A 17,336-nucleotide genomic window follows, 5' to 3' on the forward strand; every position below is an offset into this window, starting at 1 on the left:
TCACATACATTTTTGAAGAGTTAACTGATCATTTCTCATTATTTTCAAATTAAAACATCTGTTAGATTCATTAATTTCACGTTTTTAGATAAAGGATAAAGTTTGTCGTGTCAAATAAAGACCTGACTCCAGAGAGGAGCTTTCAAAGGAAGCGTCATTTGGTGGCCACTTTGTTGCAGATTCAATTTAATATTTTAGGTTTCTCAAGTGCAGTTTCTGAAACTCGCAAAGAAAACTAATTTGGAAATGACCCAAATTAAGTTCCCTCACATGTTTAAGGCCTCGCGAATTGACGCAGACCGTTTAGCTGATTATAACTTTAGCACATTTTGGTGGCATGCGAAGGGAAGTCTAAATATGGAGCTGGTGATTGCAATTATGATAAATAAAACAATCCTCATTCATAACAACAGCGCAGTACTTCCTGGTATTTCTTAATAGAAAGAGCACAGTTGTGCAGGTACAAATTCCCTTCCAGCTGCGTGTCTAAATGGAATTTAACAATGGAATTCAAGTCCGGCTGAGTTTAGCTGACATGACATATTTTATGTTTAAACACAATTATGTTTTATGTAACCGCACAAACAGGGTTGACGTTTGGTTGATCGGTTGTTTCTAAGTTTACAATTCTACAAGCAAATGAGAATTTACAACAACATTTTAGATTTAAATGTTGACTAAAAGTTCGAGGCTGTGATTTGTTTGTTTATTGGGTTACCCATCCAGCATTAATGCAGTCCACTATGTGTTTGAACTCTTAAGAGGTGTTGATTGGTTGTTTTGGAGGCCGCAGTCTGTGCTGCTGTTCGGAACTGTACGACAGTGACAGGTGTTTGTGTTTGTGCTTTCTACCGTGACACAAACAGGGTTTCAAGATGTTCAGATGTAGATGTTGAGGGAGATTGACCGACCTCGGTGTTTTTCCTTCAACTACACCCCTGAACCACCGTGCGCAAAAAATAAGGGGGTCAGGTTGCCGTCAACATTTTCAGGAAACACGCAAAGGCATTATATTTATTCTTCCGAGAAGTGAAACTGATAAATGGAAGTGGATTCGCCTTTCCGTGATTGGACTCGCTGCACACGAACGTGTCTGTGCGCTCCGCAGTCCGCTTTTGTGTGTCTGCGTGTGAGTAATAGCGCTTCCCCGGTGAATGCCTCCCTCTAGCCTATAAGCCATTATGTGCAGTCGGGAGGAGGCGGAGGCGAGGGCGAGGCGGTGCGCGGAAGCCAGCGGCACGCACGCTCCATTAGCGGACCCACTGCCGCGCCACTCTGCCGGTAATTTGCGTAACGAGATCGGAGCGAGATCCGTTGGCTGGCGCGGTCTGCCCGACTACAGTAGCTGCCTCTCTCAGCCGTCTTCACACCGCTTTTTCCGGCTTTGTTTCCGATGCAGCCCGCAGCAGCGGAGGAGGACAGGCGGACGGAAAGAGATAGAGGATGTGTGTGCGTTTTTGTGTGTATGTGTGTGCGTTTGGGAGTGTGCGTGCGTTTTTGTGTGTGTGCGTTCGTGTGCGCGCCTGTGTGTGCGTGCGTGCGCACCGCTCCCACAAATGCGGTTTCCCTACAGATTTTCTTTAAAAAAAAAAAAAAAAAAAAAAAAAAAATCGCTCCACAGTTCCGTTTTCCGTCGATACACAAGCGCCATCATGTGGAAGACGATGTAAAAGCACCTTTGTCGTAGAAAATCCCGTGTCTAGAGCAGTGGCATCGCGCTCATTTTAGTTCAGGGACCACGTATAGAACACGATGTTATGTGTATATGTGTTGTATACAAACCCAGTCATTTCTTAAATGTAATTTACGCACTTTGCAAGTTCATATCATATTAGACCTGCTGGTGGACCAGTTTTATTTACATTCTCTCCTTTTTTTTGGTCTACAATGATGTGACAAGCAAATAAATCCAGTTTTATAGGCTATGATTCTGTTTTATGAATATTAACTCTTGTTTTTCTAGTTTGTCATTTTAATGTTTACAAAATCTAACTTCATATGTTGCAGCGTATCATTCTCTTTCTTCCGGTTGCAAGGTTTTAAAATGTCAGTCTCTGCATGTCAGTGTCTAAAAAACAAAGCTAAACCACGGACAACTGGACTGGTTTTCCTGCTCTCAAGCAAGCACTCTGTTCTGAACCACTGGGGGGGTTGGATTTTTAATTGGGAACATCTGTGACTGGTGCACACTTGAAACTCACATGACTAGGGTCTGCTGGTGGGACAATACTCCACCTGCAGTTAGAGGATGCTACAGAGATCTGAAATAAGTCCAGTTTGTTTTTTATTTGTTTTAGATGTTTAGATGACCAAGAGTCTGCGCAGACATAGTCCGGGGCAGTATTTAGTTAATATGTTTCCATTGTATGATGCCTTGAAAACCCGAAACTTGGTCTGATTTATTCAGTTTTTGTTGATGACCTGTGTTGGATGTGAGGTCTGTGTTGAGCTTATATGATATTTTGACCACACTGAGTTTTGCAAAGTGGATCCTCAATCGTTTCTGTATCCTAATTAATTGTGCAGACTGCTTTAATTGAGTCCAATGCTGAGTTTAAAGATATTCCTATCAATAAATACATGTGTCCAGGACTCCACACTACTTACAAAAAGTGCACTGTTTTGCAGTTGGGCAAGTAGGTCTCTGTCTTTATAATCTAAAGAAAAGCTGAAGATCTCAAACACTTCCAGGGACCTTTGTTTTAATTTTGCTTGAGATATAAACCACTAAAGACTTTTACAATTTTATGTTCCTAAATGCGCTTTTCTGTATGATATGACCACTAATCTGATCAATTCTACCAATAATCCTGAAGCTAAATGCATAATTAGTCCCAATTTAAGACTTGTTCCACTCCCTGAAAGAAAAAAAAAAATGTAATTAAATAACAGAAAAGTGGTGATGTAGAAATACACCACCCACAGTTGTAGCTGAAATGAATAGCCTCCAGACAAAACTGTTATTCCATATATTTATTGATAATAAGACCACTGATGGTGACTTAGTCAACAGTAGACAGCATGGTGCAATTCTTCTTGAGTGTCTAGTGACCCCATGTGTAAGCTGGATGGTATTACAATTTAGTATTTACAGGACAATATCAGTTTAGAGAAAGTAAAATAAGCTTCAGAGTGCTGGAAAACATACATTCACTAAATAAATGTACAGCTTTAAAAAGCGATAAAGTTTTGAAAAGCCACAACTAAATACTGACCAAAACCGAACACAACGGGAAGCCTATACGCCGTCTCTCTCTCGCCGACACCCACTCAAGGTTACAGAGATAAAGAAACAAAATCACACACGCTCGCACACATTCTGAACGAGAGATAGAAAACCACTTTGGTTAAACAGTAAACTGAAAACCAAACTATAATAAATACACGGCTACATTTTTGCGTTACTCAACAAAACATTAGCCACAATTATTTATTTTTTTTATTCTTTCAGTCCGAGTTTACCATAAACTATTAAACAAATACAGATTAACAGCACAAAGTGTGGATTCAAAACGACATTTCTACTTGATTAGCATATTAGAATGAGAAACATCATATAAATTACATTTCCAATACATATCTACAGATGATTATGATGACGGTGATGGTGATGGCGGCAGGTTGATGCACTACACAGAACACTGTAAATACTACATGAACACAGTTTGAGTTCTGTCCTTGTAACGGGCCACTGGCACTATACTCCACCAGAAGGAAACGTGTTGAGGTGCTGCTTTGCTGTTAACCACTAGAGATCAGTAGAAGCAAGACTTTCAACTCGTCTTTTTAAACCTAAATTCGGACTTTTGCAATAAAACAAATTACTGGAGTGTCCGCATGCTTCAAATTAAATGCTTGACAGATAACTGTGCGGCATCCATAACTCTTCCCCTTGTCCGTGCATCATCCGGCCCTCTCATCCAACACTTGACGCTCGGATTCACCTGAACACGTTTAAATCTCTCCTTTCTTTTCTTCTGACGACCAGGTGCAACACCCTGCACAGTGTTTCTCAAATGTGGCGTTTCCAAACAGATCTCACGTCTGACGACACATCACAAGAATTTGAAGCATGCTTACCTTAAAGATGGTAGAGGCTTAGAGTTTGAAAAGTCACACCTGTATTTAAAACTGCAACTTTCTGACGGGAAATTACTTGATTTGGCCTCGATGGTGCTGACCTTTGAGGGAATGGACTCCAGGATGAATTGTTCAGCTTTGGGTGCTTGGTATGTGCTCTCAGTTAACTATCTTGCAGTAAATGTCTACACTGATCTTGTGGCCATTGCTGCATTTGGTGTTTCACCCTGCTATAACACGGTGACGGAGGCTCATCTGAGGTCATTTGGGCTGTAATTGTTTTTCATTGCATTTTGTAAGCAATTGAACTGATATGTTCGCTGTGGTTGAGAGCTGCTATATTTACCTCTCTTTGGTGCAACCGTGATCAGTCTAAGTTCAGTTCAGCCTCTTAGTGGTCTCCCTGGTCAGGTAGGGACTAAAGCTGCAGGCTGAATAGTTGTCGCAGACATGAAACTGTTTTGTTAACGGCTCTGTTAGCTTCTCAGCTAACACGCTGTGATGAGGCCTTCAGAGTCCACGAATGTCCTTGTTTGTTCCTTTTGCTCAAACTAATGCATGTAACTTCTCTACAGAAGTGACTGAAATGCACAACGTATAATATATAAGTGCATTTAGAGGCAGTAAATATGTTGACATTATTTTAATTCACAGGGTGTTTGAAAGAAGAGATTTACATCTGGTGTGTGTTCTTCTGGCTAGAGCTTCGTAACTTGTCACTTAAATGAAAAGGGAAAACCTGCAAAAGATACTCTACAACAACGCTCCCTTTTCTATCCTCGGTTTCCTTATTTTTCCTATGAACTTAAATTATCCTCCTTAGCATCAGTTCACAAAGCGATAGCAAAGTCAAATGCAAAACTAAACCGATCTATCAAAGTATTACTCTCAGGCATTAGTAATGTTGTTCTGTACAAAGATGTGCAGGGGTCTCCTGGCAGCGGTCGGCGGAGCATGCTGCAGCCAACAAAGAAGCCAAGTTCTCACCCATTCGAGACCAACACCGCTGTCAGCACCACTCTACCTGTGCGCTAATGAGCAACTTCTACATCAAGCAGCGATGGGATGTGTGGTATAGAAAGCTTTGATGCAACTGCGGCGAATCAAGGAATGGTGCTTTACAATAAGATACATTTAGATATTACATTAAGATCAACAGGCAGAGAGACGGAGGGAGGTAAATTCCGATTCGGGTGTTGTGATAGTGTTTTGGGGGAATTTACTCTGGTCGTGTGTATCTTTGTCTCTTCTTCTCTTCATCTCCCTAAAAAGACAAAAGAAGAAGTTTAGGGCGTGAGAACTGAATTTCAAAAAAAAAAAAAAAAAAGAACAACAACAACCTGTAACTAAGTTAGATTTAAGCATTCCTTTACCTGCCACGTCACATCAGCTAGACCATTTCATACTGATTGGCTGTGATGATCCTGGACAGACAGCAGGCCAGCAACATGCCAATCAGCTGGAAAACAGACAGGAAACCGAATATAAATGGTGTCTTTTGCTTTGTTTCTTGCTTGATTTAAGTAATTATGCCTCAATACATCAGCGTGTTCATGACTTATTCATGCAGTAAAATGCTTTTAATGCACGCCCCTGCAGGCAAAAACAGTTTTCACGCCTTACTTGTGAGAAGGCAATCCCAAACGTCACTCCCGCGATGATGGCCATGTTGGTTTCCATGAAAGAAGTGACCAGCTCGAAGCAGCCCTGAAACAGAGTGGTCAGGTTAGTCGGCAGATGGGTCGGGGACATGTTATATGCGCATATTAGGGGCAAGATGGGAATCTGGGAGAATATCTGAGGCAGTTGTTAGTGTACGGAGAAGGCAGGATATGTCAGATTCTGACTGGAGTCTCTCAGACAGGTGAGAAGCAGGAAACCGGAATGAAAGTGAAACACTGACCTGGTGGTAGACTTTGCTCGGGGCTAGAGTTGCATTGCGAAGGTCTTCTGGGTTGCAGTCGGAGGAGTTAAAGCAGCAGCTGGCAGGAATGCCGTTGGAGGGGTAATACACGCTGGCAAACCAACTGGTGTAGTTGTAAACCCCGCAGCAGCGCAGCTAAAGACAGACAGACGAAACGAGACGGAATTGAGAGCAGATCTGAATGCATGGATGCATTTTTGTGTCAGCGCCTTCCGCCTTGTTAGACCCAAGCCGGTCCAGCACTACGGATGATGCAAAACATAAAAGATGAGTCACAAATGCAGAGTTCCACTTGCAAAAAAATAAAAATAAAAAAATGCTCGGTAGTTTCCAGGGACATATGGGGACTGAAGTATTTTGTCCCTGCCTCCAGAGCAGTGTACAGCAGCATTGAGAACAATATTAATTCTATGGGAATATAGGTCTATGGAGTAAGATACGGTTTCAGAGTTTGGCTACACAGACAGTGGATTTATTTCTTGGTATTTTTTTAATTTTGTTTTTGGGGATTTATTGACAGTAATACAAACAGAATATTGGCAGCCTGTTAAAAACATTCACATCTTGAACATTCAGATTCTGATGTATATATCAGCCATTCAATCTAATGCTATTTATTTACGGTAAATCCTCTGTTTCTGTCTTTTGTTCCACATTTAAACAAATCAGCTTTTGCTATAACTCATCTGCGAGAATTTAGCAAACTTTCTTTTCTCTGCTGCCGTCATTTCAGCGATGTGATGATAGATGTGACCGTATTTCCTCTAATAGTAGCCAGTATTCGATTAGTAGTCGAGGCTCTTATAATGGCTGGGGAGTGTGGTTTACACAAACAAATAAAGGGCGGTCTCAAATACAGGCTGCATGCGCTCGTCAGCCAATTATACATGTAGTAACATAGCAGTAGCTACAACTGAAGAGTCACATGAAGCCAGATTTTCAACGAAAAACACTGACAAAACAACAGAGCTTCAGCAGCGTGACACAAAAAAAGAGACGTGCGCTTCAAGGAGAAGGTTTTGAAATATGCAGAGCAAAAAGGAAAAGAAGCTGCGAAACGCTTTAATATTGATCATAAAGTTGACAGAACATAAAGGGGCGCTTACCCTCTGGTACGCTATGGCCATTTTAAAATTTTCATGTGTGTGTGATAGAATTTTAAAACCTTGTCAATTTGCCCAATAAATGGAAACTGTTCATTTTTCTGAGGCCAACCGATACAAAGGTGTAATTTATTCGCTCGTCCGTTCTGACCATCCGTGACCAAGCGTTTATTAATCCTGCCCGGCTGCTGTTGCATGCATGGTGTACTTGCTGAAGTGGAAAAATAAATCAATAAAAACAGCAAGATTAAATTTTTTTTTAAAAAAATAGCAAATGGTAGGAAAACTTCTAAGGGGATGAATCTAAGGGAATTAGAAATAAAGGCTGCCTCCAAAAATTGCCAGATGTTCTGGGAAGCTGAGTAAAATAAAGGCCCCGGCCACTATTAGAGGAAATACGGTACATTGCAGTCATCCAGATCTTCAAAATTCTTCACCAGGATTTTCCCGTTATCGCTCATGGCATAACTACACCTTCAAAATGCTGATATCGCGATGCCATCTAATCACCAAAGACTCTTTCCTTTTCCTCACATCACATAAGCATTTCAAAGGAGCTCCCCTTGGCAGAACTCGACGCTGTGTCAGAGGCTCACCCTGTGCTGCAGGTTGTCAACGGCACGGCTCGCCTCGTCTTCGGCATTGTAGTTCAGGACCGCGTCGGTGTACGTTCTGCGAAAGTTCCCCTTTATCTGAAGAAAAAACGGACACGCACGCACATTATATAAAAATAATAATAATGCACATCGGCTTCACTGTGAGAAACCCTTGGGAACACACACGTTTACTGACCTCGTGGCGAAACACAAATCCAGAGATCCCTGCCACGAGCTCAGCGAGGAAGACGAGGGACAGGAACATGGCATACTGCAGAGAGGAGGGGCGGGAGAGGGAGATTTGCATAGTTTGCATGAAATCGCTCAGCCTCAGATTAATATCATTTACCTCTCATACTACAGTATGTGATACCACAGTATCACACACATACACTCAGATGCTCACTTGACCACCATTAACTGAGCAAAGTGCCCTACAGCTTCTGCTGGATATCTCATCCCTCTCCAAAGGATAGAGGTCATCCATTACTCTTTCTACAATGTGACCTGAGGCTAACTAAGGAGCACTATTCTCTCTCTCAGTGCAACATAACACCCCACCCTTCCTCTCCCCGGCCCTCTCACCAGCTTCAGCATCCATGGGCTTCCTCTGCAGGTGGCGAAGCATCCGAACAGGCCAAAAACAATGATGACGGTGCCGGTGCCAATGAGGACGTACGGGGCGTTGGTGGAGTTGTCTGCTATCAGAGAGATGTACGGGCCCAGCATCAACTTCCCCCATACTCCCACTGCCAGCAGAATGGCTCCTGTTATCTAAAGGGTGGGGGGGTTGGAGAGGAGGATGCAACAGAGAAGGAGAAAAGGAACAGAATGAAAGCAGAGAACGGGCCTTTATCTGCTGCGATAATACAATTGTTGTGTTTTAGGAGCGCGGCGAGGGGGGGGGGGGGGGGGGGAGGGGAGGAGAAACGGGATCAAGGTGGAACAAGAAAGGAGAGCAATTAGAGTAAGGAGGAGGAGACGGGAGACAGAAGACACAAATTTATCTGGAGTACGGGATGACGATCACCTGCTTTATGAATACGCTCACACACACGCACACAGAGAAAGAGACGGAGAGAAGAGGAAAGAGGACAAATCAAAGCGGCTCTTTGATCCGAGGCGAGACGCTTCCTCCTGTTGCGCCTCTCTTAGCATTTCAAATGAAGGCTACGGATAAAAGAACGTCTTGTACGAGGCAGCTGAAGCGGCGTGTGTCTCAGCTGGGTATGTCTTTCTGGCAGCGGAAAGGGAGCGGGGTGGGGAACGGCTGCTGATGATCTGACTCCAGCCAGGGCCAACTCATCATCCTAACCTTCCTTCCAAGAGGAGGCCGTTGGCGGGGCCGCTGCCAGGCCCTCTGAGTAAAGAGGGAGCCGTCTGTGCAAAATGTCCCTGTGCTCCTCTAAAACTGACGAGAGGGATGCGCTCAGCTATCGGCAGCCAGTCGCACGAAGCAAAAAAAAAAATGGAGTGAAACGGAAAGCATTAACAGGGGTATAAAGATGCTTTTGAATAAAGCGAGGCTGCCACGTGCCTGTAACTCATAAATACTCTCTGCAGGTTAATGACAGTGTTAACAACATATTACACTTTGCCCTGTTGCCAGGGTGTGCACATAATGGGGAGGACAAAGGTTTCGCACCGTGACAAATCACCCGCCTTGGGCCTGCCTGTCATTTGCCTGCTGCATTGTTTCCGAAGTATGTGTGCGCAGTTCTTAAACAAAGCTGGAAGGTTGCCTTTTAACCTGTGTTTGTGTGTGTGTGTGTGTGTGTGTGTTTTTAAAACTTCCAGTCGCTCATGCAAAACTCCCTGCATGAATTTTCATATTGACGTTACAGCGCACGCTGAGTTTCGGTAGAAAGAGGAAGCACAGTTCATGATGAGCCGTGTCTTGAAATGACCGGTTAAAGGCAATAACGTTTTTTATTAATGATTAATCTATTACAGATTAGTCAGAAGACAAAGGGCAACTCTGGGCCTGTCAAATTGTGTTGCTGATTTGCCAAAACAACGCTTTAAAACTCAAATATATGCAATTCATTATACTGGTTGGAGCTATTATGCACTTATATTTCCATTTAAAAAGCTACCAGTCAACTGCATTTTTGCCTTAAAGGTTTCCTAAATGAGATACATCTCATTTAAAAGATAGACAGACACACAGACAGACCATAAAATCAAAACAATGAGCTAAAAGGTGCTAAAATAACAAGAGACTTAGCGACTCCTTTCATCCTATAATAATTTGAACCATTGTAATCTAGTAATATTGATAAGTGCCACCTTATGACAGTGCTGCAATTGTTTCCACCTCCGCGTAATTTTCATGTATCTATTTGTACTTATATTGTTCACATAAAGAAGCAGCCTTTATGATCGTTTTCTGGCTATAAAACCTGAGAAAAGAGGCATTTATTGACCAAGTGTGGGCACTCAGATGCCGAGACGATAAAAAGCATTTTACTTACAGACCGATCACATAAAGATTTTTATTTACAAAAGTCTATCTGGATCTTTATCTTTGTTTAGCTCCTACTTGTTATAACTTTTTGGGTTTAATTCTCACCAGTTCTCGATTTGAATATGCATCAGTTTTGTGTGTCTGTCACCTGAAACCTGTAAGAAATATTTCAGCTGCTAAGCATAACGTGTTTGATTTGATTAAATGTTCTTTACATATTGTCACTTTGAAGTTGATGTGGCAGCATCATATTAGCACAAATGTCACTATTTAAAGCTCTAAGAAACATGGAAGATTAACAATGACTGGATGTCATGTTTCAGGCTACCTGATGAAATCTATATTCTATGTTTTTGGTCTCTTCCACCTATTTGTCGCTTTAGCTTGACCACTATATTTGTCTGACCCCATTTTGGTGGCACACAGAAAGTAGAAAATGATGATTCACGGATTTTGAGACAAAGGTGAGGAGATCAATGAGACAACATCGCAACAACCCACAAAATCAAAACTATGAGCTAAAAGTCTTTGCAGGGTTTGTCACTGCCAGTGACGCCTACAGTAATTTGACCTATTGTTGCTTATATATCAATATTATTTAGTGCAACGTTTGCCAAGAAATTAGGGCTATCAGAGCTACACTTAGATTTAAATAAATATTCTACAGTGAGATAAACAAATTACACCGGGCATATTATTTATTTTATGTTGCTTCGCAAATTCAGGAATAAGATAAAGATCATTCATTAATACAGCCAGATTTTTGTCAAGAATGGATGGACGTAGTCCGTGACTAATGCTTCATTCAACAAATAATGGAACTTCATCACTCCATTGATCCAAAAATCATTTTTTATAAAATTCAATACTGCCATAAAGCGGTTGAGACCGTCGATTAAGAAAATCGATCACGGCTGGCCAATACATAAAGAGCACATTTACGTTTTCAGACTTATATTTTCTGACATGTTTATGTATGAATTACTGGATTATAGCACAATTCAAATCTTGCAAGGTTACTGGTTAAGGTGGTCGGACAAAAAGCGTCACTGTGATGTCACGACGTTAGCTGGAGGCAAAACAGAGGGAACTCGAGGCTAACACTGTCACATCACTGTCAACCATGAAAATGTCGCCTTGTTATATTTTTGGGGGCCAAAACTGAAAAAGCAAAAACACTAACTTGAAGTTTTATCGATACCAGTAACTGCCAGTCGTAGACAACTTTGGTTGAATGGATTGGAGTGAGACAATCAACAACTCTCTGTTTGCAGTCACATTTGATATCCAGTAAGATTAATATCTAGTGCATCATCATTTTCAGCCTGGATAATGTTATGGGTTAGACTAAATAGTAACGGAAATAATGTTAAGTTATCTATTATTTGGAGGATTCTTGATACATGCTAATGCTAACTGCAAGCTAATGTAACGTTATCTGTATGTTTCAGGGGTGGTCAAGCAAAAGTTGCATTTACTCCGTTATGGTGGTTCCACTTTCTTCTTGTAATATCTTTGTTGAAGAGGCTTCACTTGATAAACACAGACCAGACTTTGTCCCCTCTGTGTCCTCCTTTGGCCAAATTGTCCATCCAGTGAGTGAGAGTGTAGGGGTCAGTGAACGTAGCCCCATCAGTCAGAGTCAACTTTTTAAAATAACACTCACGGTCTTGGGGAGTGAGTGTATTAGTATAATCTCTAAAATATGCGTTTATTAATATTCCTCGTCCATTCTTGCCAAAACAGTCCACTGAAATATGCTAACCTGCGTTTACAGGCTATAGTGTTTGAGATGTTTTGCCTCCAGCTAAGCCCCGCCCCTCAAAAAATGTCCCACTGTTTACAAACTGTGAAGGGATCTATAAACTGTATGGTAAAGTGTAATCTATTACTACATTCATACAACCCCTTCATGCAAGTGTCTTCCAAATGAATGTAATGCAGCTTAATGTATAAGATCCATTCTGCTCAGCCGAAGTGAAGGGCTGCAGGATGATGATTGGAATTGTCAGTAATGATATCTACTGTTGCTGTTAACCGCAGCTCTAACAACCACAGCAGACTGTCATTTCGCAGAGTACAGTCCTCCGGATGATGTACTCGCTGTTTATGGCCTACATCGTTAACAATAAAATGATTCCTCGCTCCTCCAACTCCCCAAAAGAGCTGCTTGCTGCTGCCGCATACAAATATCTCGTCATTGCTAAAGTGTTAATTTCAAAGCCAGCTGGGAAATCAAGTCCGAAGAGCAGGGGCGAACCACAGACTTGATGCCTGCTGTTGAATTCCAAACAGCTTCAGACGCTCTGTCCTCTCACCGCCGCCCACCCCCGCACGTTTTGTTTGAAATTCAATGCCCGGCCGACCACCCTGGTTCCAGCGCAGAGTTTAAAACAGGTCACCCCCTCTTCCCTCCTCCTCCTCCTCCTCCCCCTCCTCCTTCCCCTCCTCCTCCTCCTCCTACTCTGCCTAATAAAGAAACAGAAGGTGCGATGACAAAATATGCTGGCGAGGACGCTACGCAGACTCCACCACCTGCTCTACATTCCCCCGTCCCTCCTCTCTCTGTCTCCCTGTAAAGTATGGCAACACAGCCATTCACACTCAAGACATTATTTGCCACGACAAGCTGCTGACAGTGAAACCGAGGCCTGACACGGGAGGCAGCTCTCACACTTCCAAACCCAGAGCCAACGCCTCCTCTCCCAGCTTCACCCCCCCCCTCGCCCCAGGGGTCGAGGAGACCCGCCGAGCTGTGAGACACTTCTGCGCTCTGGACGCCTGAAACCTGACGCTGTAAATGCAAGGCAGAGCTAAAAGAGCACCCAATCCGGACTAAATATAAAAGTTCATACCCGTGACACTGGTTCATGTCTGCATTGCAGGAAGACACACAGCTCAGTTCTCCTTAGATCTGGGCTTCCTTCCCCAAAGTTCGAGGTAATTCAAGTTTAAGCCGAATTTAGGAAGTGCTCCTCAAGCCCTAAACACATTACGGATAGATATATCTCTTATGTGCTCTTATTAGATATTATTTCCCCTGAAATATAGCAGGCAGGAATGGGCCCACAAGATGCAATTATGATAAAAAAAAAAAAAAGAATATCGTAAAATTGCATTCAATTCAGTCACACAGTAATGTTTGCAGGCTCAGCTGGTATTCAAAGGGTAAACAAAGGTAAATCCCAACCTGTGAAAAACCAAACAGGGAATGAGAGATTTTATTTCACTGTGATAATCTCTAAGCAATATATCCCAAATTTTGGGCTGAGTAGCTAAGCTGATTCTTCGAGTGACGGCTGATTCAAATCCCAGGGACACTCATCACAAAGAGCATTAATTGCAATCGGGCAGAATCTAGTCTGGTAACGTTCGAGTGTTACTCTATAGCGTTGGCTTGGCATTGTTAACAGTTTTGCATTCATTCAAATCAGAGGGGGGGATTTGCAGCTTTCACTAGAGGTGTTTATTCCACTCTGGTAAAAAAAAATGCTGCGCTTTGATGGTGCTGCGGTGGTTTGTGCTATTCTTCTAAATTCTAATGTATTTGCACATTGGAGGAATGGTTGCATGCACACTTTAATATGTAAACTACTTCATGTTATGTGATATGCCATATACTCCTCATGTTACTTACTTTATGTTATCAGTCAAGGAAAAATGTTGATAATTCTCTCTAAAATGATAGAAAACTGGAATTATTTGAATTTTGAAGCATCATTTTTTGACATATTTCTGTATTTATTACTATTTTTAAGACTTAAATCATCAAATAATCTACTGCTTGGTGAAGAAACACTTTTCAGATTGAGAATAGTGAAACTATATGTCACAGATTCTTCCACCAACACAAACCGGAGCATCAGAGTGAAGACATAATTTCAGAAATAGTGCAATCTAGTCTTAACAGTCATTTAACATTTAGTATTTTCGAGCTGAATCCTCAGTTTGAGGAGTTGCTGCTATTGCGTGTCTTTTACATTATCGTAAAATGAAAGTGCCGCCAGTGCAGTCATATTTGACCACTGAGCGCTTCATGAAATGAGTTCAATTCCCACAAACTCCTCGATTTATCAAACATAAATGCCCGTAAAACTGTTTGGACTCTCTTGTCTTACATGGATGTCTGTTGAGTTTTGGAGCATCGGTGGCTCAAAACATGTCCAGTTTTCTGCATTTATGTTCTAACACCTTCCTCACGAACCGATCAGTTTACAGGCAAGAAATGTTATATCTTCCACTCATTAAAAAATAACACATTTATAAAGCCTATTTTATGTATAAAATTCTACGCTTACACACACTAACATCAATGATCACCTCATTTAACTTACAATTATTGCGTATTCTTTGACGGTGCATCATATGTTAATAGTTAATAGGCAGTTTTTAATCCAAACCCTCATTAATATAACAGGAGCTTTCCGATAAATATTGCAGCACTGCATTTTGGGATTTGGTGAGATAAGAAAATACTCAAGTAAAAATACCCCAGTATCTATATGTTGCTGGGGGCTATATGGCTACGAAGGGTGTAGGTCCCTTTAAGAATCTATAGCAACGACCCTAAAACGCACATTTATGTGGCCAGATAAAAAAAAATAAAAAAAATAAAGGGATGTAAAAGGGGCCACAATAAGCAGACTGGGCCCTCAGATTCAGATCACTGCGGTGATCTTAACATCCTCCACCTCGCTTACTGACAACAACCATGATGCTATATGTGTGATATGCGCACTGACGCCCAGCTGGCAAAATACGCGTAACCGTACCCTCAGTTACATAACGCCGACGATTCAAATCACACATAAAGATTAAAATCGGCGGCGTTCGTCCACATCTGTCGATCTTTGTCTAATTTAAACACCAGCACGAAATCCGTCGATGATGCTGGCACCGTCCACCCCTTCATCACGCACAATAAAAACACACTCACACACAGATGGACCGCCACGGCCCCCCGCGGGGTGGTTAGAAATGGATAGAGAAGGTTACGTACCCAAAACACGAAGGAGTACACGATGAGGAGGGTTTTAAGGCAGGTGATGACCGGTTTGGTCTCCATTGTGGACCTCCGTTAGAGCCGCTGTGGTGGTAGCGGAAAAAAACAGAAACGTCTCCACCGAGCTGTCGCGTTGCGCCCTGCGCTGATGCAGCCGCACGGCGTCACTAGAGCAGCCAGCAGGTTGCATTATGATCCGTGTAGTTTTTATTTAGCATCAAGTGAGATGATGAAACAATGTTATGACAATGGAAAAAAACTGATAGGAAGCTGCCTATTAGTGCCACGCTGTTAAAGGTCATTTATTACAATTGAAAGACCTGCATTTAAAATGTTATTTATGGACTAAAGAAACAATAATAAAGCAAACATTTTCTGTGACGGCGCATTAAAGTGCGTTTTACACAAAAATGCTGCAAAATGTTTATTTCAGTCATCGTGCATTAATGTTTTGACTGTTTCCTCGATCAAACCACTTATTGATTGGTTTGTAAAAGCCCAGAAAATGCTTAGAAATGTTACCGCACAGAGGCCATCATTATCACAGTGTAAACTGTGGAAAAGTCTGTGAAGGTCCCAGACTTATAGAGTTTTGAGAAAACCTTCTCAAAACTCTATAAATCTTATAATTTGAAGAGCAGTGAGACAAAGAGATGCTTTTTTTCTGATTCTTTGCCGAGTGTTTCAAAGACACACTGTTCGCTGTGTGGTTTCTGTAAGAAACTGTGTACGAATGTCTTAAGTATTCTGTAGCATAATTGTATGTCACGATTAGCATTTCTTGAGCTTTTAACACTATCACATAGACTCAATTGCCACTTTATTAGGTACACATGTTCAATTGCTTGTCAACACAAACATCTAATCAGCCAATCTCATAGCTGCAATTGAATGCATTTAGGCATGTAGAGGTGATCAAGACAACTTGCTGAAGTTCAAACCGAGCATCAGAATGAGGAGGAGAGGAAAGTGACTTTGAACGTGGTGTGGTTGTTGGTGCCAGACGGGCTGGTCTGAGTATTTCAGAAACTGCTGATTTACTGGGATTTTCACGTACAACCATCTCTAGGGTTTACAGAGAATGGTCCAAAAAAGAGGAAATATCCAGTGAGCAGCAGTTATGTGGATGTAAATACCTTGTTGATGTGAAAGGTCAGAGGAGAATGGGCAGACTGGTTGGAGATGATAGAAAGGCAACAGTAACTCAAATAACCACTGTTCACAACCAAGGAATGCAGAATACAATCTCTGAACAACACACCAACCTTGAAGAAGATGGGCTACAGCAGCAGAAGACCACACCGGGTGCCACTCATGTCGGCTAAGAACAGGAAACTGAGACTAAAGTTCACACAGGCTCAACAACACTGGACAATAGAAGACTGGAAAACTGTTGCCTGGTCTGACGAGTCTCGATTTCAGCTGTGACATTCAGATGACAGGGTCAGAATTTGGGGTAAACAACATGAAAGCATGGGTCCATCCTGCTTTGTATCAACGGTTCAGGTGGTCCAACCTTTTACTTGCAAGGTGTACCTAATGAAGTGGCCAGTGAGTGTAGTCTTCATGGAGATGCCATGAAAATCAATCTGTTGACATGCAGGCTTCATAGCTTATATTATGATGCTCTGAAGTTTGTTCTTAGCTCAAATGTCAACAGATTTATCTCTGGTAAGAAGAACGTGGACATTAAGGAAAAAGGGCTGTGTTTTGTTTTTACTGTTAAATTACAAATTTTAAGCATTCAATATCACTAAATATCACTGTGCTACCCTGTTTGGCACCCCAAGTTGATAGGGGTCTTAGGGTGGTGGTGTGTTTTGTTTACATGTTCTTCCTCTACCTGTGTTGGTTTTCATCCAGCTCCAACCTCCTTCCCCAGTCCAAAGCCATGCATCTAACTTATATTTAGATTAATTAGTGATTAAATATGTGGATGTGAGTGTGAATGGTTGTTTTTCGTCTCACACTCAATGCCAGAAGAGAGCTTTTCTTGGTTCTTCTTCAATTATTTGCCCTAAGAAGGATGCCTTAAAAGTTTAAGGCCTAAATAAAGTGTAAAAACAGTAATACATTATGTTTTATCAATATATTGAAATTATCACTCAAAGCATTTCCGTTCTCAGTGTGAGCGATCGGCCGGCCAACGATTTGAACACTTATG

At 41.8% G+C, this 17,336-nt stretch overlaps 1 protein-coding gene across 1 annotated transcript; it reads right to left on the reverse strand.

Moving 5' to 3' along the window:
* Positions 1–2,958: 2,958 nt before the first annotated feature.
* tspan7b (tetraspanin 7b) lies at positions 2,959–15,341 on the reverse strand. Its single transcript, XM_047600749.1, has 8 exons — positions 15,170–15,341; positions 8,289–8,477; positions 7,900–7,974; positions 7,704–7,799; positions 5,984–6,139; positions 5,704–5,787; positions 5,454–5,539; positions 2,959–5,344 (listed from the first exon to the last, which is right to left on the reverse strand). The coding sequence occupies exons 1-7, from the start codon at positions 15,233–15,235 to the stop codon at positions 5,471–5,473; spliced, it is 735 nt and encodes a 244-aa protein (XP_047456705.1). The 5' UTR covers positions 15,236–15,341; the 3' UTR covers positions 2,959–5,344; positions 5,454–5,470.
* Positions 15,342–17,336: the final 1,995 nt, after the last annotated feature.

This window comes from Mugil cephalus, chromosome 12 (genome assembly GCF_022458985.1).
Source record: "Mugil cephalus isolate CIBA_MC_2020 chromosome 12, CIBA_Mcephalus_1.1, whole genome shotgun sequence".
Classification (NCBI taxonomy): domain Eukaryota; kingdom Metazoa; phylum Chordata; class Actinopteri; order Mugiliformes; family Mugilidae; genus Mugil; species Mugil cephalus.